The sequence below is a fragment of the Lycorma delicatula genome, chromosome 5 (assembly GCF_047948215.1).
Source record: "Lycorma delicatula isolate Av1 chromosome 5, ASM4794821v1, whole genome shotgun sequence".
Lineage (NCBI taxonomy): Eukaryota > Metazoa > Arthropoda > Insecta > Hemiptera > Fulgoridae > Lycorma > Lycorma delicatula.
In genome coordinates, this window is record NC_134459.1 from 161,403,023 (window position 1) to 161,430,563 (window position 27,541).

At 29.2% G+C, this 27,541-nt stretch overlaps 1 protein-coding gene across 1 annotated transcript in view; it reads right to left on the reverse strand.

Moving 5' to 3' along the window:
- LOC142324572 (isotocin receptor-like) overlaps positions 1 to 27,541 on the reverse strand; it is a 413,886-nt gene that overhangs the window by 327,118 nt on the left and 59,227 nt on the right. Inside the window, exon 3 of the mRNA XM_075365422.1 lies at positions 6,738 to 6,838. Coding sequence (XP_075221537.1) covers positions 6,738 to 6,838 — 101 coding nt within the window. The remainder of the gene's footprint in view (positions 1 to 6,737; positions 6,839 to 27,541) is intronic.

Sequence of the window (27,541 nt, forward strand, 5' to 3'; positions counted from 1 at the left end):
ATAATTAATTATAGCTGAGTGACTTTAATTAGTAATATTTATATATATATATATTTTTATTTGGATACGAATAGCTGATATAAATTATTTAAAATTGGTTTCTAATTATTCTTTCCTGAACTATAAGGGTGTAATTATTTAAGAATAAATACATTAAGTGCTATCTCAAGTAGTTAACGATTGTATAATTTTAATTATTATTGAACATTTCACAATTACTAAGAAACATTGGATTTCTTCTGCTAATTATTATTTTGCATTTTATCTAATAAAAAATATCACAGCCTTTGTTTATAATCTAATTTTTTAATTTATATATATATATATATATATATATATATATATATATATACACACGCATAATAATGTAATCTATCAATTAACAAAACTTTGTTGTTACAATGTAATTCTTTCTTTTTCCTGTTTAGCCTCCGGTAACTACCGTTGAATACTTGGAGGATGAATGAGGATAATATGTATGAGTGTAAATGAAGTGTAGTCTTTTACATTCTCAGTTCGACCAATCCTGAGATGTGTGGTTAATTGAAACCCAACCACCAAAGAACACCGGTATCCACGATCTAGCATTCAAATCCTTGTAAAAATAACTGGCTTTACTAGAACTTGAACGCTGGAACTCTCGGCTTCCAAATCAGCTGATTTGGGAAGACGCGTCACCACTAAACCAACCCGGTGGGTTACAATGTTATTCTGACTTGCTAATACCGCACGAGACTCCATGATAAGACCGAATGGGAGGGCGGGGTTTGTCCCCGGCTCCTGCGCGGACCGGAATGAGGTTACGTTCCCCTTGTCAGGTACCTAAATTGGTTGAGTTATTTGGGTGTATATCTGAATTTCAATGTTGGGTAAACAAAATTTTGATTGGTAGGAGTGTAGCACTGGTTTAACTTTCAACTTCTTGGTTTTTTGAGGCACTTATAGTAAAGAACGGTGTTGTCAAATCTGACTAGACGCTGGGTTTGCGCTTCCGCGGTTTCAGTCAGTTTGAGGGATTAGGTTGTATGTGAAGCCTACGTGGGCAAAATTTGATTTTTTTTTCTGATACAAATGTCAGCCGAGGCATTTACATCGGTTGCATCCCGACTGAGGCCTGGCTAATGGCTGTGAGATGCAATCAGTTAGAGGGTCTAAAGACGATCTCCGGTAAAGCCCCTCAGGGCTCGGAACGGAGGGAGTCGTGTGGCGACCGGTAACGTCACAAGGTGGATGTCTTCCCCCTACGGGGTTGGGATGCTTGTTCAATGTAATAAGTAGATTAAATACTTTTCTTTTGATTTCTGTAATAAAATTTACACATCGTTACACTATTTTATGGTACAGGAATTAATTAATTTTCGTTTTAAAATTAAGGAAAATATATTTAAATTAAAAAATGAAATTATTTTTATTTTTAAAGTATTTGGTTAATTGTTTATAATTAAATATTTAGTAAATTTTTATCACTAATTGATCACAGGTAACCTAAAATGTTATACATTTGAATATATCTTATGAATTAACGTTTATTTTCTTTAATGAAGATTAAAGTGATGTTTTTTTACAGTACGTACAAGTAATTCAGATCTGTAATTTAGTAAATAAGACAAAAGCAATGATTGGCATGCAAATTTCTTAATCAATGTATCCATATATATAGATACTAACAAGTTATTTTCTAATGAAGTGTAGTGTAAAGGTGGTATTAGTTATCTATCTGAATATAGTTATTTAAGTGGGTAGGGCAATAACGAATTTTACCTCTAGTGTGGATCTGATCGAACGGTTTATATAAAGTTCAATTCTGTCTCAGGCATCACATTCTGAGGATGGACAAAGTATTCTATTAAAAACCCTGACCTTCTCTTGAGTTATTCTTTAATATCCGGGGTGAAAAAATGTTTTTATATCACGTATTGAAGATAATCGAGGAAAAGTAATTTATTGTTAAGCTATTTTATTTCACAACATATTGGTTATTTAATCTTAGTACAAATCCCATGATCTGAAGGAATAAGGTCGGTACAGGAGCCTGCTCCCAGTAGCGATTCTTATATCTGGGTGAAATTATTTCTCTTTTCTCCGAGGTAGATCCTTTTTTTTTATTACCCATCCTCCCGTTTCCTTATCCTTGATTCCTTCTTCAAATCCTGCCAGGTCCTCTTTGATAATTATTCCGGAACTTAGAGAAACAGCGCCTCTTTAGGATTATCTGGTTGGTGGGGAGAGATTGGCTGTTGACGAGATCAGGTCATTTATTTAGGTTGCACAATAAGCTTAATCACTTAACTACCTATAAGAAAAATCCTCTTATAATTAATCTGCTAAAATATTAAAAATCCCACTTTAATTAATTAATTTATAAAAAAAAACTTCTCGATCTAAAATTGAACTTTTATTATTTATTTTGCTCATTTATTTAGAAGTCAACTTGAAAATACGTCTAAATCTTAGAAATTTTTGTAGAACAGTTATTTCATTATACGTTTTAAGGGTTAAAGTCATAGTAAGCCTTGCATGGAATGCTATTTATTCTTAAAATGTCTATGTTATTTTTGTCAGTAACTGTTTCATGATAGGTACCACGTATCTAATTATTGAACGACCTTTTTTATATTCTTTGTTTATAATATAATCTTTTTTATGTTGTTTTATAAAGGATATAAAAACCGTGGTAAATACGTGGTTTTTCAATGTAATGAGTAGATCAAATACTTTTCTTTTGATTTCTGTAATAAAATTTACACATCATTACACTATTTTATGGTACAGGAATTAATTAATTTTCGTTTATAATTAAAGAAAATATTAGACGATTTCTATTAGACGTCTACTATTTACGTAGACGTGTAATAGAAATAAACCAAGAAGACTATAACAACCTGCTTGAACCATTAAAATGCAAAAATACACTACCATACATTAAATAGCGTATAGAAAACTACTTTATTTGATTCTATGTAAACCACGTGATTTATTTCAATTTATTTTTCACAAAAATGCTTATATTATTTTACTTTACTTTAATGGATAGGTAATCTACGTCACTTTGTATTTATTTTTTATTTTTTTTTTGTAAAGAAAATAACGTTAACTCGTGTAAAGATACAAATAACATAATAAAGCATTCATAAATTATTATAATCGAGATTAATAAACATAAATTTATGCCCTTAGGCTAATTTCATTTTCATAATTCTGCGAAAAATTATTACCACCGTAATTTACGACGTTATATGTAAATTCTATGACAATAATATGATACAAAAATTAATCTTCTTTGAGGTAATTTAAAATTATCTGGTTTCCATATGAATAAAGCTTTTTTATTACAGTAATGCGAATAATTTGATTTTAATTAAATATATTTTTTGAAATATTTGGTATAAATATGAATACTCGTTATATTTATACGAAGAAATGAGAACAATGACATAATTTCATAAATTGATTAAATTAACAAAGTAAAGAGTAATAGATAAACGTATACCTTTTTATTCATAAAAATATAATTTATATTGAGATTATGTAGAAAAATTATTGAACGACCTTTTTTATATTCTTTGTTTATAATATAATCTTTTTTATATTTTTTTATAAAGGATATAAAAACCGTCGTTCGATATTTCAGTATTATGTTCCTAACAACAGTAAAAGAAAATCGTTTCTTATATACATAAATTGGAAGCATGTTTTATTTTTATTGCCATTCGCTGTTTTTTGTTTTTTTAATTAGAAATTTATATCTCTTGAACAGATTGAGTTATTTAAGGAAATAAATATATATATATATATATTTTGAAATTCAAATAATTCATCAATTTTTGAATTAATTAAATTCAAAAAATAACAACCACCAAAATACATTGACAGAAAAACATATAAAAAAAAACTAATACCAATAGTAGACTTTCGCGGGATCCTATATATATATATATATATATATATATATGCTTTACAAAATAAATAAAGAAAATTTGTGTTCAAAACCTCATAATGGCGGCCACCTTATTTCTGCAAATCTATTATAGCTCAAGACGTATTTTACTAAGGAGGTAATTATCCAACTACTAAGATTTTAAGCATTTAATTTTGAGAAAAATAGCACATTTGTTTTTCAAACCGCACTTCTAGTTCATGTGAATAAATTTAGATTACAATAGTATTGTTGTATTTCCTTTACTGTAGTGTATGTAAAATGTAAAGGTAGTCCTTCTTCTTACAAGCTACTCCTTCTCTACACCAATCCTATAACTGGACATGCGGAACACTTTTTACTGGTTACTAAGAGTTCCAAATGATATTGCTTATATTTATTATTGTTTATTCTACAATATTAATTTATTTTTGATAATTAAATTTGTCGTTTAATTATTAATTTCATTTATTTGAGCTACTACATAAATTATTTTCTATGAAATCATTATGTTTTACGTTTATAAAATACAGTACTAATTACCGTTTTAGTTAATAAAACTAATTTTTCGTTTATTGTAGTACGAACTTAATACCTCTGTAGTATTCATAATTTTTTTAATAATATATTTAATAATGGTTATAATTATATTAATTTTACACACGCTTCTTTAGCACTTTATTTATTTATGTATAATTTTTTACCTTTTAATGTTTTTTATTTTGAAGCTTTGTAGCCCTACAAAGTTCAAAAGAATATCAGTTATTGGTGCATATATGCTATTTAGAAATAATTTTCGTAAATAACTACTTCACGTCAAAAAAAATCATAACATTATAGCTTATAAAAATAAACAACTCATTTCATATAATTTTGTATTACGTCATTGTTTCTGTTTATTTATAGCAACACCTGAGTTTAATATCCTTAAAAAAAAAACATACAATAAATAAATAAATTACTTCATATACATCTTGAACAAAATATTAGGCATAAATAATTTTATTTGCAATAACTAATTGCCAGAACATATTTCGTTATTATAATAATGTCATAATTGAATACGGTACAAGTCATTGCAAATTAATATTTGTAACTTTTGGAATATACTACTTTGGCTGCTGGTATAAAGAGAAGTCGCTGAAGACCAGTGGAGGGGATTCCACAGCGCACCACTGACTCTCCTTCAGATATTATATATACTATAGGTGATAATGATAGTCACAATAAAACTCAAATATTTATATTGCTTAAAAATCAATAAATCAGTGACGTTTTCTCTTTCAATAAGTAAACGTACTTTAATCAACTGTTTTGTGAATCTTTTTGGTCTTTGCGTTTTACCAAACAGATTTACAGGAGATGCATATAACGAATATCTCACGAACAACTTTCACATTATAATAGAAAATATTTCTCTATCACGTATACAACAGATTTAATTTATACGCGTGTTGGTACTCCTGCTTATTTTACTATTAACGTTAGGTGATAAGAATCATCTTGAACAATGATTTGAACACATCAGAACGGTTCCCTGCACTTCCCACTTATCTGATAGAAATCCATTAGAATTTTACTTTTACGGGCATTAGATGAGTGTTATGTTTGCCGCTTCAATAAATATTCCGGATAAATTGTGAGGTAAAGTAATTAATTGTTGTCAACAAATATTAGAATAACAACTAGAATATCTGAAACGATTTGCTTCAACGATCAGACGAGCTGAGAGCTATACTAATGTAAACTAATGTAGTACTAATGTAAACGGGCAGCTTCTACTTAGATTATTCTACGGCACTGTTAAAACAACGTGTTTTATTTAAACACATTATTTTACACATTTCTCACTTAAACTCATTTGTTTAAGTGAGAAATGAAATATTTGAAACTTCTATGATTAAGTTTTTTTGTGTTTTTTAATAACTAGCAATCTTAATTAAAAAATAATAATTAAATGTATATTTCTTTAGAATTTATGCCTGTTTAATCATTTTGAGAGAATATTAACTATTTCAGTGATATTGACTTATATTATCACGATGTAGAGACGATAAAAACTAACTTAAAGTTATCTAATAAATCCTTAACCTAGATTCATAACATCATTTTTCACTGTAACTCGGTGTTTGAAATTTAATTGGTAAAAACAAGACGTCAGGTTCTGTTTTACAATTAATTACTTGAAAATTTAGTTAACAAACAGTTACTGTTTAACTTTAATAGTTCTTAACTATTTTGGAGTGAAAAATTAAAGTGGCTGTCATTTGAGAAAATTTATGATCGTTAAATTTCCATATTTAAACTTTCGTGGAGAATTTACTCGTAGTTTACAAAGTTTACCGTATTTCATTAAAATAGCTTTATCCTTCCTGGGAGTGTAAATTTAAAAAAAGAAATATCAAATGATGAGCAGATAGATAAAAAAAAAACACTGTTTATAGGTTTATAGGTTATAGGTTTATAGGTGTTTATAGGTTTTCTTAATATACTGATATTAGAAACACATTATTAAAATATTGGATGTGCAATACTCTTTGTATGTATAATTACGTAAAATATTTTGTAAAAACTTTTTAATGATTTCTTAATTAATAAAATAATATTACTGAAAATCTATAATTATTTTTACATAATATTAGAACATATTACAGTAAATAAAAAAATAGGAAAGTAATCTTATCGGTTATAGGTTGGCCCTCAATAATAAATACAAATATGTTTCTTAAGGAAATTATATTACAAATTATACTTTTATAAAAAAAAAAAAATTAACGTATTAGTTTCCAAGCATATAAATATTGTATATTATTGCACTTACCATGTAACGTACGCTTTTTCTCCCCAATATTCTGGAAACGTTGCCCAACAGTCATAAACTCCAGGTTCATTTGGAACTTCCATATAGGAAAATATTGTCACCTGTAAAAAATATATAAATAAATACATATCGTATAAAAAAAACATATATCTAATTAAAATATTTATAATTTATATTTCTAATTTTATAAACTAAATACTTAATGTTTACAGTTAGTTATTCGTCTTTTTATAATTGAACATAATGATTTCAATATTTGAACGTTTTTAAAAGTTTGTAAATTAAAAATTATTTAGTCCAGCTGGCAAATTAAGCTTAAAAAAGAAATTATTTTAATTAAATGAAAATTGGAATAAAACACAAAACGAATTGATCGACCGTAGTAGATTGTTGGTGGTTTAGCTATGTGCTAACTTTATCTAGAATATCAGTGGGTGATTGATACAAGAAATCGCACTGGAGTTCGTTCGAGCCCTGAAGACTTTTTTTTTCTGTTTAGCCTCCGGAACCACCGTAAGGTATTACTTCAGAGGATGATATGTATGAATGTAAATGAAGTTAGTCTTGTAAGCCTCATGTCGACCACTCCTGAGATGTGTGGTTAATTGAAATCCAACCACCAAAGAACACTTGTATCCACGATGTAGAATTCAAATCCGTATGAAAGTAACTAACTACCTTTACTAGGATTTTAACCTTAGAACTCTCGACTTCGAAATCAGCTGATTTGCGATGACGAGTTTAACCACTAGACCGACCCGGTGGGTCCTGAAGACTATCTACACCAGTGTTTCTTAACCTTTTTTTTTTATGGCGTACCGGTAAAATTATAGAAAAATATAAAGGGACCGGCAGACCCTCAGCTTAGATTTTTTGAAGAGCAAAAGAAAATTGTAATCATATTTTTATTTTATTAAATTTACTTCTACATAATGATATTAATTAATATAATTTCTATTTTTAAACAACAAAACAATATATATATATTGTTTTGTCTTTGTATATATATATATATATATCTATATACATATGAATATTATAAAAATCAGAAAACAAAAAATAAATTTAGGTTGTTTTATTTTAAAACAGGAACTACAAACAATTCATATTACAAACTAATTGTAAATAATGAAAGTTAATGAAAAATTTGTTGCTCATTTTGGGCAGTTGTTTCAGTGTCGGGTTGTAAATTACTTAAACCTAATCGAAGAGATGAATTTATTGATAAAGTAATTCCATGTTTTGGTTTTAATAAGTGTTATAGCTGAGAAGCTTCATTTAAGTATGTGGTTTCAGAGAAGTAGCATCTTCATGGCTTTGTTATGTAAATTTCGATATTCATTTTTTATTGCAATCCAAAATTTAATTAAATTAACAGTTGATAATTTTTTTAAAAAGTTATATCTGATCTCAGTTCCAAGAGTCGTTCTAGGTCTTCGTTATTTAAATTTATATTATTGCAGTTATTCTCAATAAAAAGATTAGTTATCCATAAATTCATGTCCTGCAAGTTTATATTTGTAGGAAAATATATTTTAAATTCATCATATAATGGCTGTAAATGCTGATTTATACATTCACATTATTAACTATTAATTCTTTCTGTGGTAATAAATTCGTAAAAAGAATTAAATACATAAGTATTATTTTCTTCAATTTTTTTTTAACTGTCAATTTTGTGAAATAGACAAAATGTAATTGTCGAACTTCCCTGAAAACTTAAATTTTACGTCGTCTATGTAAGAAAATATGTCTTTTAAATATGCCAGTGTCGCAATCCAATACATATTGGAAAAGCATTTTGATAAATGATATTTTTTTCTACCAAAAATATCTTTTCTTCCGTCCTTAATTCGTAAAGTTTGATTAGCACTTTTCCTCGCGAGAGCCATCTTACCTCTACATGAAGTAACGAATGTTGGTGTTCTGCTCCTACCTCTTGACAAAGAATGGCAAATAATCGAGTTAAAATCGTTTTTATTTACGAAATTAACAATTTTTGTCGATTCCAGGAGAACATTGTTTAATTTAAGTGACATATTTTTGGCTGCAAAGTGCTGGCAATGTATTATGCCGTGTGTTAGTAATATGTCAGGAGAAGCGATTTCTTGAGTCCTTTTTGTTACTCTGCAATATTTCGCAGTCATATTTGCTGTTCTATCGGTACACAGACCGACACAATTTTTTCAGTTTAAGGAATGGTTATTAATATACGAACTCAATTAATCAAAAATTTTGAAACTTGTCGTGTGGGAATTTAGATCTTTGCAAAATAATAATTCTTATTTTTTCTTCAGAAGAATAGTCAATGTACGTAGCAGAGCAAAGTAGCTTTTATAGAAATATCACATGATTCGTCGATCTCAAAGGCAAACGTTGGTGATTCATTAATACTTTTTATCAACTGATATTCAGTATTTTCAGATAGAGTTTTAATTCGACGACTAATCGTATCATTTACAAGAGGAATTGATCTGATATGATCTACAGTTGAGGATCTAAACATTTCATTGCAAACATTTATTAACACTGGTTTAATTAAGTTTTCCCCGGTTGTGAACGATTATTCTGTTTTGGTTATTCGTAGAGCAATTAAATATGAACATTTGAATTGCGATTTATTTTAAATAAAAGTTTCTTTAATTTTTTCTTTTGTAGATTAAATTCTTGTTTTTGTCGTTCAAAATATTCCAGTGGTTTTTGTTCTAGTTCGGGATGTCTTGATTTTAAATGTCGTAACATTTTGGACGGTATCATTGTGTCATTTTTCTCAACTTCCTTACATATTACGCACATTGGACGTACATCGTCTTCCGTAGAATCCGGCTAATGTATAAAACCATACTGCAAGTACTCATTATTGTAGCGTCTTGTGAAAGCACATTTATTATTCTTGTTTAGTAGACATTCATTTTCATTTTCACTCGATTTTTCTATATTTTCATTTCCCGAAGTAGAACTTTCAGTGCGGAAAAAATTATGAATGTTCCTTGTCTTTTTTTATTCATTTTAAAAGGAATAAAAATTTGTGTTTTTGCAGTAATTAAAAGTTAATTGCTTCACTATAACATTTGTAGTCGACCTCGTAAAGTAAAGAAAGTAATTGTAAATGTAATAAATTTAACGTGCGCATAGCGAAGTCATAAAACAAAGATACCGCCAAAGCCTCACTCTTTACTGCGGCGCTGTTTTGATATCTTCCGCTACTGCACTTCATGTATCGCAGGATAGTTTTTTGCCTATTGTTCAAAAAATATAATTATTCAATAAATTAAACATTCACCTGTATTCACCAGTGTATATATATATATATATATACAGAACATTATTAATAATTATAATTATACATTTTATATTACCGTTGTATGAATTTTTTAGTGTTCATTCTTTTTCATATTTTTAAGGTTTAATTTTTTTTGTGGCCCAATTTGTTCAGGGACCGGTAGCATTATCTCGTAGACCGGCAGCGGTTCGTAGGACCGGTGGTTGAGAAAGACTGATTAAGGAAACACTGTTTAAGGATGTGCAGAAATCAAGGAGGCGTTAGGACTGAAAGAGATACTACGTTTCAATTTTCTGTGAGTTTATTTAGTTTTAAAACAGTTTTAAACAAAAATATATGTAGTGTAATCGTGAAACTATATGCACAAATCATTAAAATGTTATTTATATACATGTAAGTAGAATGTAAATTTCTTTGTGTGAGATGCAGAAATTTGTGTGATAAATAATGTGCAGTTCAATCCTCTCTATATCAAGTTTCACTTTACCTCATTTCTGGATGTAGGGTAGATGTCTTATATTTTCATTAACAGAAAAAAAAATCTAAAAATAAAACGAGTGAAAGAACTTTTATAACTAAATATTCTCACTGAATAGAGTTTATGTTTGATTTGTCATAACATTTTTGTACACGTACTTTAAAAAAAAATAGCCCTCTGTATTTTTCTATGTATTATGACCTATAAAGCATAGTATTTATCAAAATTAAAACGAGCACAAATATACTAAATAAATTGTACAGAAAAAACGCAATACAATTACTGTAATATTGTCGAGTAGAGTTATGGGGTGGGAAGAATTATTTATTTTTTAAACTAAATTTTTAGACATTCTACGATATTTACTTCAGTTATCGATTTTTATTACAAGCGTGTCACTTTTAATTATTATAATACAAAGTTTTATTGCAAAGAATATTCATAGTTTTTAATAAAGAATATGTAAGTTCATAGTGTCAGCTAGTAATTACAATTATAAAAACAGAATATTCCTGTATAAATTGACCCTTTCTTTTTCTGTTTAGCCTCCGGAACCACAATAAGGTATTATTTCAGAGGATGAATTAGGATGATATGTATGAAGATTTCATTTCTGAGATGTGTTAATTGTTAATTGAAAGCCAGCCACCAAAGAACATCGGTATCCACGATCTAGTATTCAAATCCGTATAAAAGTAACTGCCTTTACTAGAACTTGAACCTTAACTCTCGACTTCGAAATCAAATGATTTGCGATGATGAGTTCACCACTAGACCAACCCGATGGGTTTGTATAAATGGACCCGGTTTATAAATTGGATTTTATTAAATTTGGGGATTTTTTTTAGGCTTAAAGAGAGATCAGCCATATAACTCTAAATCACAATACTATGATCATTTTATTTATAAATATTATTATCGCTTAATTCAGTGTAGTTTTTACAGCTACTACAATCATTCAGTATATCTTCCTGAATATTTGCAATCATTCTCATTCTCAGCGTTTGATTTTGTTAATCGTAGTTAAGTTATAATTTTAAAAAAGGGAGTATACTTATATTTACGAGTTTAGTAGTTTGAAATATTATTATTATTATTATAAATTGAAAGAAATACGACTGTTCAGTTAAATGATAAATAAAAATACTATTAAAAATAATAATTTAGGAAATATTTATAGTGTGCCCTTTTATTTTTTAGTAAACTATTAATTCATTTTAAATTTATCTTATACATTGTATATAAAAACGAAAGTTTGCTTGTATGTCCTCGCATCACGTGAGAACCAACCGACCGATTCTTTCAAAATTGCAGGATACATTCGTGTTATCCTAGGGAATTGTTTAAGCTGTAAAACGACGCCCTAATCCCCTTGGGGATGAAGTTGTCAGTTAAAGAAATTCATTTAAGAAGAAAAAATTAATAATTAAAATTAGGTTAATTTCTATGATGAGGTCTGTGTACTGTAGTTATCATAATTATTACAATTCTGTCTTTTTTAATTTAGTTAGCGAGTAAAATGAACAATAATCAAACGTTGCGTTTGTGTTTGTAATTTCGTCATGTTTCTGCTGAGTCACGTCCTTTGTATCAGTGCCGATTCACAACGCGGGCGTTTCTATATACAACACAATAACACTGATAGACAAAAAACATTTTTTTTTAGTGTTTCTCCAAGTGTGAGACCATTTCTTGAATTGCTTTTCTACGTACATTATAGATCTGTAAATACAATCTTTCCATCATCCTTAATTTTAAATTAATTACACTACAAAAAAAAATTAAGGGAAAATGTAGTTAAAATCTGAAAATTTATAATTTTGCACGACCATACCTGTATTAGAATGATTTCGCTGATGTTTTTCTTTTGTAAATAACCTGAGGCACATCCCGAATTATGTCCAACAGTATTCGGCTAGCTTGATAGTATTCAATTTCCCTTTGTAACGGCTTTCCATTACCGAAATATCTTGGTGGAAACGTTCACCGTGCTTGTCACTAACGTCTCCGAGGTTGTCCGGGAAAAAATCGAGATGTGAGTGGAGGAAATATATTTTCAAAGAATATTACATCCCATAGCAATTATGAAGTAAAAAGTTGATTAACAATATCGTGGTAATCGACAAATTTTTTTTGCCGAGAAAATATTTTCAAACGTCGTTAAATGAAGCCCAAGCTGCATTTTCTACATTATTTAACATCGAGTTAAATACATCATCATTGACCAACTCTCGTATTTGAGGACCAACAAATATTCCTTCCTTAATTTTCCTTCACTAACATTTTGAAATTTCTGCATGATGTACAAAAATTTGGGACTGTCCTTCATTGTTTTTACAAAATTTTTCATTAGTTCTAGCTTGATATGGAGAGGGGGTAAAAATATTGGTTTGGGTTCAAATAAGGGCTCATGAATAATATTTTTCTCATTTGGAGTTAAGTTGTCTCGTTTCTTCCACTCTTTCGTAACATAATGTTAACTTGGCTAACATAATGCTAGGTCGGCTGTCCCATTCGCAAAGAAAACAGATGTTCTTAGTATAGCCTAACTGCATGACTAACAGAATAGCTATAACTTTTAAATCCGTACATATGTTCCAGTTATGTTCTTTATAATTTATTTTTTCAAGAACGTCTTTCATCACATTGTATATCTCTTTCAAATTAATACCATAAGCGATTGGTATCGAAGGATATTTGTTACCGTTGTGTAGTAGAACTATTTTTAAACTATAGTTGGTCGAATATATGAAAAGCCGCCAGTCCTCAGGTTTATGAACTTGTCCTAACTGCAACATAAGCTCATCAGTACTTATGCAATAAACCAAATTATTTTCATCAATAAAGTACTGAGAAGATTTTACGGAACATTTCTTTATCGACAGTCTATTCAAAACATATTGACCCTAGTATAAAATTACCAGAAACAGCACACCGTACACCGATTTCCTAATCGCAATGTGGACAGTTAAATATTCAGTGAGAATTTTCTGTCGTCCTATACCCAATTTTTTGTTAATCGACTTGCCCAAATAAATGGAACCTTTCTTCCCCTGACAGCATCGGGTCAATCCATCGACAATATTTTTGAAATTCAGTCGTAATAATTAAAAACCTTTCGGTTCGTCTGTTCTGCTTAATTGTTTCCAAATCATTAACCGATACGGTTTCAATTTAAATCACGGAAAATTTGTATTTTACGGCAAAATATGTATTTTACACCTTTTTATTGAAATAACTTACTAAGAGATTTTTCATCACTGGCAGAAATTCAACAGGAATCCTTACAGAAGATTGCCTATTTCGTTTTCAATTTTTAATTAACCATGATGCACGCCATGTGTTAACCAAATTGTGGTTATTACATTTTGTTGGCATTCGGAAACTTTTTCCGCGAATATTTGACGCGTTCTTAAAAGGATCCAGAACGTACATAAGCTCTAAATATAACAAATTTCCTCTACGTAATAAGTCATTTTAGAAAAGCACAACTGCAAAGAACTAAAAGAAAGAGAGCAGGACATACTTGAAGAGTGTAGTAACATACAAAAACAGTAGTGGCGCTAGCAGTAGCATCGTAAAAGGTAACGCTCAAATAATTGCAGCGAGCCTCCTCGGTTCGAATTTCACTATGTAGAAGCCTGGTATGAGAACTTTTTTTTTTAAATTTTTATGGAATTTATGGGAAAAAATCGTTAGTCACTTCGCCCAATGTCATGTTCGATCATCCTATACTTCTCCATTTATAGTGTGAAAATTTCTTATTTGTTTAATTTTTAGTCCAATTTGCTTCGAGTTATAGAGCCCTAATCACATCTTCTCACTTTATTCGATATAAAGCAAGTAATAAAAATCAATCCCTTTGTTAAAGCTAGCCCAAATATCCTTTAATGATTTTCTGTTATGCAGTTAATTATAAAGCTATTTTCGCGAATATAGATACACACAATCAAGTAATTTTTTGGTAATAGTAACATTTTCCTCGTTTATAATAGCTTTAAAAGGATTTATAAGAAATTATTTTATTCTATTTCCTTTTATTCTTGGAAATCGAGTTTTACGTAGTTCACATTTTTAAGATATAATTTAAGAAAACACTTAAAGGAAGAAAAATTACTTTCTTGGGAAACTTTTTCAGTTTTTTTTTTTTGGTCATCAGGTATCATAAATAAAGGAAAGTTTGTCATATAATATAATGTCTAAGATTTTTTTTGTGAATGAACACAAGCATGAAAAAATGAATTGCTTCCTGTTTGTTAAAAAAAATAATAATACAATAAAACAAATAAATAAATAAAAAAATTATTGTAATATTAATTTTTAAAAGTTATTGTCAAAATTAAAACTGGATTAAAAAATATAAGTAAATAAAATTTTTAATGGAGAGAAATAAATCGGAAAACAACTTAACACTTTAGCGGACGAAGGATCAAATGCAGAATATATTAAATCAGGCTACACAATAAGGATGTAAATTTGTAAATGAGGAAATTTAAATCTCCATTCCAACATGAATAAATGCAAATTTATGTAAAGAGTATACGATTACTCAAAGTAATTTTGAAACTCATTTGTTTCAAAACTGTACATGTGAAAGTTTATTTATTTTTTGACAGCGTTACGGTTTCATGATGATATATCAATTATTTATAGCACAAAAAAGTAAAAGGATTAATAATGAATAAATAAATTTAATTTTAAAACTGTTCGTATATTATTGTGATGATTCATACTGCCACTTTACTTCGTATGGTTTAACTTATGTAAAAATACCTAAGGTATATGAGGTATTTGTCAGAACATTTTTCTGTGAGAGTGATGTTGTTCATCATGACGCTATTTCCTATGTTGAAGGTCTTATTTATTCATTTTTTTGTTGTACACACCTCAATAATAACCGATTACATTGTGTCCACTCATTCACATGTTAACAATATAATCAGGAAAAAATAAACTAAAAATCATTAAAAAAGAAATGAAAAAGATTCTTTTTTAAAATCATAAAAAAATAATTAATAAAGTTTACTAATATCCAGTTTTATTTTATACTGGATAATAATAGTAAAAAATAATTTAAATAATAATAAGCAATGGTAAATTCATAAGAATGTCGTAATAATTGTGTAATATTGACATAAAATGACAAGATAATTATTTTATATTTTCAAAAATAACATAAGTTGTAATAAAGCATATTTATTAAAATATAAATTATATATATACAATTTTCAATAATAGATTTCTTTATACATTACAAAAAAGTAATAATAACCCACTAACGTAATCAATACATTAACGTTAGCTAATAATAAATATTATTATGTATTATTTTTATTATTTGTAGAATTAAACTTCATCTGCAATTGATATGGCTGACGTGATCATTCCGTTCAGTAAAGAAGACAATAGAAAAACAAACCACTTCACTTCTAATTTTCTGTATTATGACTAAACCGCAAACCTCGCTATACTTAAAATATGAGATTTTCAGCAAAAGCTAATGTGTGTATTTAGATAATTTTTAATTGTTTTTGAATCCGTGGAACAGAACAGATTCAATAAGAAAGAAACAAGTGAAAATAGATATTTTCAAATGTTTTTATGTACATAAAAACTATGTATCCAATAGTTGTTTAAAAAGATGCGTTTTTTACATTATAACTTAAGATATTAAACTAATTTTATTATTTTTATCTATTCTGCGCCAGTAGTTAGAGATAGGCATCACTTTCACGTAACATACGAGGATTGTCCCAAAACTAATGCACTGTGCGCATGCGCGCAAAAATTAAAACACGTAACGACTCGATTTAAAAAAAAACAGTGTTTAGCCTGAAGTATTACGGAGCAGGCCATCTAAGTTATTCGAGGTTTATTAATTACGTAAACGTGTTAGTGCAGTCCGAAGGATATTCAGGTCACATAACAAAACCCACCAGGTTGATCTAGTGGTGAACACGGGGCTGATTTAGAAGTCGAGAGTTCCAGCGTTGAAGTTTTAGTAAAGGCAGTTACTTTTATACGGATTTGAATACTAGATCGTGGATACCGGTGTTCTTTGGTGGTTGGGTTTCAATTAACTACACATCTCAGGAATGGTTTTCCTGAGACTGTACAAGACTACACTTCATTTACACTGATACATATTATCCTCATTCATCCTTAGAAGTAATACCTGAAAGGTAATTCCTGGAGGTTAAACAGGAAAAAGAAAAAAGGTCGCATAACAAAATTCGAATGACGTGCATACAACAAAATTGAATCTTTAAGAGACGATATTGTGATAATAATCTATCAATCGTTACAAGAAGTGTATGGTGATGATATTGTAGATCGCATCTCCGTATAGCGTCGGTTTAATAAGTTTAGGGAGGGTAAGAGTAAAGCAGATGTGTCTCGCTCTAGTCGACCGCTACTGTTATTACCACGGATATCGGCAAAGAGTATCGCAAGATAGTGAAAGAAATGTCAATAGCAAAAACTAAAATCACTGCATTTTAATGAAATATTTATATAAAAACGGTCGCAGCGCGTTTAGTAGCACACTAACTGAATGAGCAAAAACAAAAAACGATACGTCTTAAAATTGCCCGAGAACTGCTTACACGTTATGAAAAAGAAGGCTTTTGAATTGAATAATTGTTATTAATGAAACATGGAGGATATGGGATTTTGAACGTGATTTTAACATCAAAAAGCAGTGTTTGAAGGAGTCAAGAGTCGAAGACCAAAGAAAAGTCGTTCAATTGGATTCAAAATTGAAGGAAATGATGATCATCGCTAACGATAAAGAGGCTGTTATTGCTACAAATAGAGTGAAAAATAAAATAAGTATGACTATTACTTATTACAGAAACTTCATTTGGAAGGTTTCCGATTGAAAGTTCGAAAACTGCATCTAGAAAAAAACAACAGTGGTATGTCAGTTTTTATGACAATACACGCCCATATATTGCAACTTCTGCCGTTGATATTTTCGTTGATTATACTTGGGTAAACCTTGGTCATCGAAGGATAATCAATCAGATCTTCTTCGCAGAGGTTTTGTTCATAAATTATATTACTCATTTTCTTTGTAAAGATTTACTGCAATTGAGAATTTATCTAAATAGATTGAAGAAAGATGTTTGGACAGTTAGGTTTGTCTTCACCTCATTTTTTAATTTCTTTGTTGAAATAATTCCCAATATTAATCTATTAATGGACATTCTATTTGTTTTTTTACTTCTCTTGCTACTTATGCGTGTAATTGTAGCTTATAAATAAGGAATATGAATCGGTCAAATAATTTCACCCTGGGTGTGTTAGTATTTATCATCTCGTGAATCCTAAAATACAAAAATGTTAATTACAACTTTCATTTTATATGAATGTGTTAAGTGTACATTTTTCTATGTGTTTATGCTGGTGTATGCTCTCTTTTCTTCCTCAGGCTTTATAAATAACTAAGAAATAAAACTTGATTAATAAAAAACGTATTCTTTTAAATAGAGGTAACACATATTTTTAAAGTACGTCGTAGTTAGTGCTTATAAAATTTCAATCCATAAATTTTTGCTAAAAAAAAAAGTAGAATAAGAATATGTTTTTTAATATCTATAAAAAATGTAATTTTTTTGGTTTGGTTAATATTCAAATGTCATTTTTGGTGTATTTATCTACATATGACAATTAGCTGAGTATGAATTTTTATGTATTTACTTGTTTAATAAATCAGTCTATAACAGTTTTTACTTCCTTGTACAAAGTAAAGGAAGTATTGTGATCGCGAGAAATTTCAGTGTTTAGATTTCAACAGAAATATCTATTTTCACCATCCCTTAATCCATTTTGACCAGTTTCGGCGTGACGTCTGTACGTACGTACGTATGTATCTCGCATAACTCACAAACAATTAGCCATAGGTTAAAAATTGAAATTTTAGATTTAGGTTTGTTGTAACATCTAGTTGTTCACCTCCCCTTTTGATTGCAATCGACTGAACCAAAAGTGTTAAAAAAAAGCCAAAATCCAAACAAATTTGGATTTTTTCTTAAAATCAGTAATAAGCCTTCATTGAAAGCTTACAATGATATATCATAAGCGGTACTTATTTTCATTGATGCCAGAGTTATAGCAAAATAAAATTTCAATTACTGAAATATCTGCATATTTGAGAAGGCACATCGGTTCTAATTAGACTTCATCTTCTTTTTTGTAACTTCTTTTTTGATTTAAATATATTGATTTAATAATTATTAACCTCTGATTGAAAAAAAAAATACATGAAATAATCAATAATAATAAAATAAAAAAATATGAAAAAAATATTAGAAGTTATTAATGAAATAAACTTTTACGTACTTTTAATTTTTAAATAAATGTGTATATGTAATTTAATAGGCGAACAAGGAAGTCATGTAGTGTCAACATCAGATTTTTAATCAGACATTAATTTTTACATATCGTTCTTTTATTGCTTTTAAACCTTTCATAATATAATGTATATTCTTGTAGTTTTGTTTTATAAAAGAAAATAAAAAAAGAAAATTACTTTTCCTTTAATTTATATTTATTTTCTGTTTTAAAAGAAAGTGGTTCCAATTAAGAAAATATATTACGGTGTTAGAAGATTGGACATTACGTTAGAAAAAGCTTTTACTGTGCTTAATTTCATTACGTTTTTAACTGTTGGGTTACTCTAATGTTAAAATGAATCTCATTTTATATTCGTAAAATTTTTGATTTAAAAAAATGTATATTCGTTAAAGTTTAAAATGGATTAAGAAATCAAATCTATCGTATAAAAATTTGGGAGTTACATATGAGACTATTTAAAAAATAAAAAAAAACTTTCTGATTATAGTAAAACTGTGTAAAGAAAAAAAAGCCTTTGATTTTTCAACAGGAAACGTACAGTTATTAAATCGTGCATGAATACGTAAATTTCCACGTAAATTTACATGAATTTATAAATAGGAATTTATTTTATTTTATTTTTAAAATAAAAATAACCTAATTTCATGATGGATTAAAAACTGGTTAATTTGTTATGATGAACGTTTGTTACGAAATGATATTTTCACCGTTGTAGTGCAAGATTTATTGACTAATTTGATTCATTAAATTTATGGAAGGAATGATAGTTGAAGTGTTAAAACGCTTTTGTTTACACTATGATTAGATTTGCTTTTGAGATCCTTTTTGGGGTTTGTGTATATGAGTAAGCAGTAATAGTTATACCTACGTAGGACAGATACGCTTACACGTGTGTCTTGTTTAATTACTTTATGATAGTAAGCTTCATCATTGCGGTTTTGTTAATACGTTTTATGTCGGTAATAATATATTATTATATATGTATATAATAAAGGATTAATTACAAAGACTTGTTATGTTAAATTACAAAGACAAATGTTTTTCTTTTTATTAAATAATTTAGATTGTAATTAATTATAAAGAATGAGTTATATTAAACGGTTATTGAATTAAATTGGAAAACAGTAACCCAGAAATATGTTATTCAATAACTCAAATTTCCAATATTTTTACTCAAAAACTTCGTACCTTTCCTGAAAATATCAAAACATCTTTATGCATATGAAATAATTTTAAGTAAAAAAAAACAAAAAAAAATTAATTACGAGTAATTACTTAATTCCATTTAATACTTTAACAAACTTTTAGTATGGTAATAAATACTAAAAGAAATACTAGTAGAAATGCTGAAGAAATACCTCGTAAATAACAGCAAGCAGTGTTTATGTGCAAAAATAATATCCCCAAGAAATTGAAATTCTCTGTTATCATTCATGATAATTCATGAAAAGATTAGCTACGAATCCAATCAGGTGGTTTCTTGTTCTTGTTTTATCACTTTGTTTAGTAAATCGTCATTAGATTAAAAAGATTTTTGTTTTATACATTAACCTGATAAACATATACTTTTCTATTTTATATGAATCGGTTGATTGGGCGGTCAATTAGTTCTTTAAACCTCCATGGTTTTAAAGATCGAAATGCTGGGATATCACAGTATTCCGGTATCAACAAAAGATATCAAAATCTCAACGCTCTGTAAAATTTCACAATTTGATTTATTAATTAGATCAAAGTTATTTGTAACAAAAACTATGATGGTTGTAATTTTCTAAATTTTATTAATTATATTGCTAAGCGGCAAATTGTAGCATTCATTCAGAAAATTTTTATCGAATCTAATTAACTGGTTTTGATATATTTTGAAATTCAATATAATTTCGGGTTTGTCAGATTGGAAATAATTATTAGCCTGTACTTCTCCTCTTGAAGTTAATAAACTTATTACGGCTGTAAATGACCAGTTTATTGTTTGTAATCAATTAATAGTTTTTGTGTTACATTGGATGATGCCAAACTTATTTTTTCAATTAAGTAAAATGATTAAGTAAATGGTTAAGTTATCTATGAAATAATCCGTTTTTCAGTTTAATAATGAATTTAAAAAAAAAAGATGGAATAGAAGTGAATTTTAGGCAAAAAAAAAAAGACTTTCTTAATCATTTTCGTTTTTAGTGTCGAGTCAGTATTTAATTTTAGTGAAAAGTTAGCACACATTTAAAATATGTCGGAAATATTTTTTAACGTGGATGTCGAAATATTATATCAGATTTTATTCAATCTGTTATTAAAGAAAAAAACGAGTATAAAATGATAAAAATTAAACAGCGTTTTTATCTAATTTCTTCCTTTAATATTTATCTTTCTTATAATTTCATAAATGAGGTAAAATATCATGTTATTAACTCAACTGGGTGGTTAAGAGGGTTGATATAAGTGATCAATACGGTAATTCTATTTATACAGAGTGTACAAGAAACAATATTGGGGTTTTGAAGATGTTTAATATCTCTTAACTTTGACTTCGAATAATGAATCATAAATAAAATGGAAGCGTAAACTCTTAAGTTTTTCTCTAGTTCTAGTGAACATCTTTTATCAAGCGGTGGCACATATCCAACCGATAGGAGAGTTCGAGAAGAGAGGCACACCATCGTGTTGCCAAATAAAATTCTCTGGTCCATCATGCAGTTGAGGAAAGATAGCCCACCGGACTGGTGTAGTGGTTAACTTGTCATCGCAAATCAGTTGATTTCTAAGTCTAGGTTTCTACGGTTCGAATACTAGTAAAGGCAGCTACTTTTATACGGATTTGAATATTAGATCGTAGATACTGGTGTTCTTTGGTGATTGGGTTTCAATTAACACACTTCCAAGGAATGGTTGACCTGGGACTGTACAAGACTAACCTTCATTTACATTCATGCATATCATCCTCATTCATCCTCTGAAGTAATATATTACTGTGGTTCTGGATGCTAAACAGAAAAGAGGGTTGAGGAAAGATCCACGTTCGCAGCATATCCAAATTAGTATTCGCTGAAGAACATCCTGTTAACTTACCGTCGGGATATTGCACAGAAAATATTTAATTTTGTGGAGTTCTTTTCGCATTGCGAGTTTATGGGAATTTTGTGACCCTCAGAACGGACGTTTTGTGAATTTTATTTGGCAAAAAGATGCTGCGCCTCCTCACTGGCATAACTTTGTACTCTGTACGTGATCGTTTGAAAGACTTTTCCCCAATTTCTGGATCGGTCAACATGAACCCGACGTCAGAGTTTGTTTACGATGGCCCCCAAGGTCACTCGATCTGATCTCGTGATTTTTCCTTTGAGATTTTATAAAGGATTTTGTGTAAGCGCTTCCAGTAATTACTCGTCTAACTCGATTTGAGGCCCAAGATTGAATGAAGAAATCTTCTCTTCCATTACTCAAAACAATCTGGTTAAAGTTTCTGGACGAACTCTCCTATCGGTTGGATGTGTGCCAATGCTTGATGAAAGGTGCTCGTATAAAAAACTTGTAGGGAAAAACTCTAAGAGTTGCTCTTTCATTTTATTGGCGATTCATTACTCTTAAGTCATATTTAAGAGATATTTAACATCTTTAAAACTCCAATATTCTTTTTTGTACACACTGTATTGAACGGTCATAACGTAAAGGTCTAAGTGGACTGTACAGGCAGCGTAAATGATCACTGGATGCGTGAATCTCAGTTATTTAATTTAAAACATCAATACGCTAATAAACAGAAAACACACTAATGAAAACTGACATAATTCATACTTATATGAATTATGTCAGTTTTCATATGATCCGTAAAGGAAAATCACCTACATCAATCCTCGTAAAGACATCCAGTAGAGTTAATAGTACCGTATTTTTTCCTCATTTATGAAATTGTAAGAAAGATAAATATTTAAAAGAAGAAATTAGATAAAAATACTGTTTAATTTTTACCATTTCATAATAATTTTTTTCTCTTAATAATTAACTGAATGAAACTGATAAAATATTTTAAAATCGACACTATATAATAATCCCGAAATATTTAAAAATTATTATTAATCAAATAGGGTCATTTCATTAATGAGTTAAGCACGGTAGGTTGCACGAACATAATTTTTAATAAGATTTTCTATTACCTAAGTAACCTACTTATGTATTCTTATATACAAGTATGCACAACTTGTCAACGTTTTTTGAGCATTGGAATAAATTTTTTTCTCAGATTTTTTACAATTTATTTAACTCTATTTTTTTGTTAAATTTTTTTGAATTTTCCTTAAGGCACTTAAGGAGACCAATCTTTTTACATTTTTTTGACGGATCTATATACTTTTCCCGTTATAGATAGCTATATTACAGCTGATAAGCAACATATGTCGCTAGAACCAGGGACAGTAAAAGTGTTAAGTTTAGCAACCGTATTGTATGTTGTCTTTAGTGTTTTAGTATTGAGAATGATACTTTGGATGCAATTCTTAGTATAGCGATATATTTTTATGCTATTATATTGTGTTATCGTAGGTTTGTAGTGAAAATTTTTAATTCTAACAATTTTCAATCGAATACCTACTATGAATAGATATCCAATATGTAAAACATTTAAACGTGTTGTGTTCTTGTCATCTGATAACAGTTTAATAGCAACAATTATAAATAAACGCCACTTTATTAATTATTGCACGATTGAAAACTTCTGTATACTTTTAAAAAAAATTAATATTTAAATATTTATTTTCGGGTTAATAAATCGATTAACACTAAAAGTATATTTAATGTTACCTGTTTAATCTTCTTGAACGAGTAGAATAAGCGTATTGGCTCTCATTCAAGAATAAATTCAGGAGAACTGGCAGTTCTAACTTTGGAGGGTATTTGATGTATAACCCTTAATCGAAGAAGGAATTGAACAGTGTTCTACTGTACTAAAGTTTGTAAATAAAGAGATCCATAAATTTTCAGAGAAGTAATTTCTTAAGAAAAACTAATATTTAAATTCCAAATTATATTATTGAACTTAACCCAATCGATTTAAATTTTGTTATATTTAACATAAATAATTTAATTATGTAAATTGTGAAAGTTCTATTCATAAAAGAAATAAGTTTTGAAATAGTTAGTTGTATGAACTAGTATATTATAATTATTAATGAACTAAGTATAATAAAACATAATTAATGAACGTTTAAAAATATATAAAAATCGTTATTATAGTACAACGAAATTAATGTTTGAAAACTAAGTGATTAAATTCAACTCTAAAAAAATTAAAGAAAAACCTAATCACACTTTTTCCCATTTCACACTTTGTATACGAATAAAAAATAATGAAGAAAATAAATCAGAAATATTCTTTTTGAACATATTATATAGATTTTTATTATTATTTGGAGATTCTCTGAAAATTTTATTTGACCACCGATAATTATTTGTACTTTATTAAGGTAAAATAGTATTGAAATTTTAACTTCGATAGATAAATAATGTTGTATCTGGTTCTTTTAATCGTGCGTTTGACGGAATACATTTTGATATCATGAGAAGGAAATTAAAAACATTTAATAGACTGTAATTAAATGATTTTATTCCTACTTAAATAACACGCAACATAACAAAATAGATATCAAAGATAAGATTAAGTATTTCATAGTCTCTTAAAGACGAAATAGGTGTTTTACAGTGTTCAATCTATGGTCCTATTCTATTTCTTATTCATATCTCATTAATTGACGACTTATTTAATTAAAGAAAATAATTTACACAAATTGTAACCAATAACCAATTCACATAAATGTTCACTTTTTTCATTATAAATCTCGTGACAAAATAAAATTCAGCCCATGTTTATTTACATAGAAATTTACTGATTTTAAATAAATATAAGAAAGCTTTTTGGATATCAAAATAAGTTCGTTATTATAGAAAAAAAACTGCAATTAACTACTATGAACTGGATAGAGATATTAGACGTAAATTTTCAGGAGTTAATATTGACAAATATTTATCATAAGACTTATTTCTATGTTACTTAAATATTTACATGTTGATGACTTATGTCATAAATGAGTTGTTTTAATTTTTATCAATAATTACTAAACTGCATTATAAAACATTAAATACAGAAATTTATCATGTTGTTATTATGTCGCATATTCCAGAGTGATTCGCAAAGAATGTAACAAACTTACAGGATATATTCTACTGGTGAAAATAAAGAAGAAAATTCATGTAAACATGGGTTAGGAAACGCTTTGTTAGCAAGTGTCGGCTGGCGAAAGATTTCACCCTGATTTCTGCGCCTTCAATAAAATTAAGCCACACTGTAATTTTTGGGATCTAAATTAACGGTTAAATTGAGTGGTTTTATATGAAATATAACTTGAAAAATTGGAAAAAAATAGATTTCAGAACCATATTTTAAGTAGTTTTTGAGAAATTTGAGATAAAAGACAAACTATTGAGATTGAAAAACGCACTATTTTATGTTTGACTTAAAATAAATTTTGTTAAATATATAATAAAAACAATTTTAAACAACACTTATACAGAAGACATTCTGAGTAAAATAGTATGAAGAAAGTCCAAAAAAAGTAACTACAAACGTAAAAATTTTGAAGTTTAAAAATAACAAACAATAAAACCAACTTACAAACAATTATATACTACTATACAATTATATTGCTGAAAATGTCCTCCACCACAGTGGATACAGCAATGTTTCAAAAAACTACAAAAAATGCAATTCTGGGAGCTATTTTTTTAATTTCTCAGATTATATTTCTTATGAAAACACTTAATTTACCCTTCAATTTAGGTCCCAGGAATTACAGTCTGGCATAACTTTATTGAAGGCGCAGAAATCAGGGCGTACTCATTTTCCAGCCGACATTTGCTAACAAATCGTTTCCAAACCTTGTTTAAATGAAAATTTCTTCATTATTTTCAGAAATCATGTCGTGAAAGTTTGATAAATATTTTGTGAATTATTCTGTGTATTAATAATTTTTTTTTTAACCACTTGAGAGCAACCGGTAACCACCTAGAAGACGTTACTTCGGTCGGTCCCAAGTGACGTGGCTGAAGACTAGACCCCCCCTTAGTGCAGCTTGAAGCTGATCTCCCGACGGAGTCCCTCATGGATAATCGAGACATCACGACATCCCTCCCGGTTGCTATGGTGACTCTTCTCAAGAGGACTACCCTTCCTTCCCTATCACCTAGTCTGGATCCGAGTATGCTACTCCCCGGAATCGCGCGCTCACCTCAAAAATCACGAGGGTCCGTAATGCGTCATCAGAACGTCCTGATCCAGCCGTCTGCTGGACCCGAACGCCCTCTTCAAAGAGGCTGCCTCCCTGGCCCTACACATGTCCACGATTCGACCCCCCTGGCAACAGAACATTTTCGCCAGTTCCCCCGAATTTTTCTTTTCTTCAAATTCACATAGTGGAGTTTGACATCTACACAGTGCAGTTTTATTAGCTCCAGTCAGTATAAAAATTACAAAATACACATGGACGAAGACAGTATTTACAAGTTAATCTACTACATATTTACAAATTTCCTTCTCCAAGTACCTGGCAGACTTGATGGTTATCTTGCAGTCAGATGATCTACCTGTCAGTCTCCTCCCCATAGTTCTGCCTCTTACGCTTTCGTAGTCAAGATGTGAGAGATGCGTATTAATAATTGGTTTAATTAAAAATTTTCTGTTCAATTTCATACAGTAATTTATATTACATTTTTTTTAGTTTACTTTCCTATGTACTACTTTTATCTTTACGTACTTCCCTACCGAGCGGAATGTTTCATAAATGGTTATGGTCCAGAAACCGGGTAAAGCTGTTCATGTTGTATCCTCATACCGACGGATAAGCCTGTTGCCTACTTTGACAAAGGTATTTGAGTGGTTATTATTTCTTCTGAGGATGTGGCCTGTTTTGGAGCAGATTCACGTTATTCCATATCGCTAGTACGGTTTCCGCAGTGGGCACTCCACTATTGAGCATAACCACAGAGTTTTCAACGTTAGTCAGCAGGAGCCTTCTTAAAGGCCCTGCAGTTAGACGAAGTCTGACTACTTAAAGTTTTATACAAGTTGAACAGAACCTTTCTAAAACTTATTACCTTGTTCTTTGTAGCTAACTAACTGGATGGGCGTTTTTTTCCCAGATAAATTATAATGCTTGATTATATTTGATCCAAGGCTCAGTTTTGTGACTTGCCTTGTACTGTTGTATCTTCACCGCCGAATTAGTGAGGCTACAGTGACTTAATGAGGGAGAAGAGATAAACTTAACATGAAGTTCAAGGAAAGGTTTTTGGATAGCATTCTGAGTTATCTTTGTAATAAGCAATTCTTTTGTACTCAGCAATTCTGAAACCAGTGTAATACGGCGTTCAACTATATGGGGCACGGTAAGCAAGACGAGTGTTGAAATAATACATCGGTTTCAGAACAAACTAGCGAGATGTATAGGTGAGGCGCCGTGGTTTGCTAAAAAACAATGAAATCCACAATTATTTGGGTCTGCGGTACGTCAAGGAAGAAATACAGTGATTTATTTTTTTAAATTTTTTTTGCGCAAGAGGAAAAATCTGCTCCAGACGCCCAGCAGCCCGTACTACTGGGTGTGTGAGGTTCCCGTCAGAGACGGGGACTCACTAAAAACACTC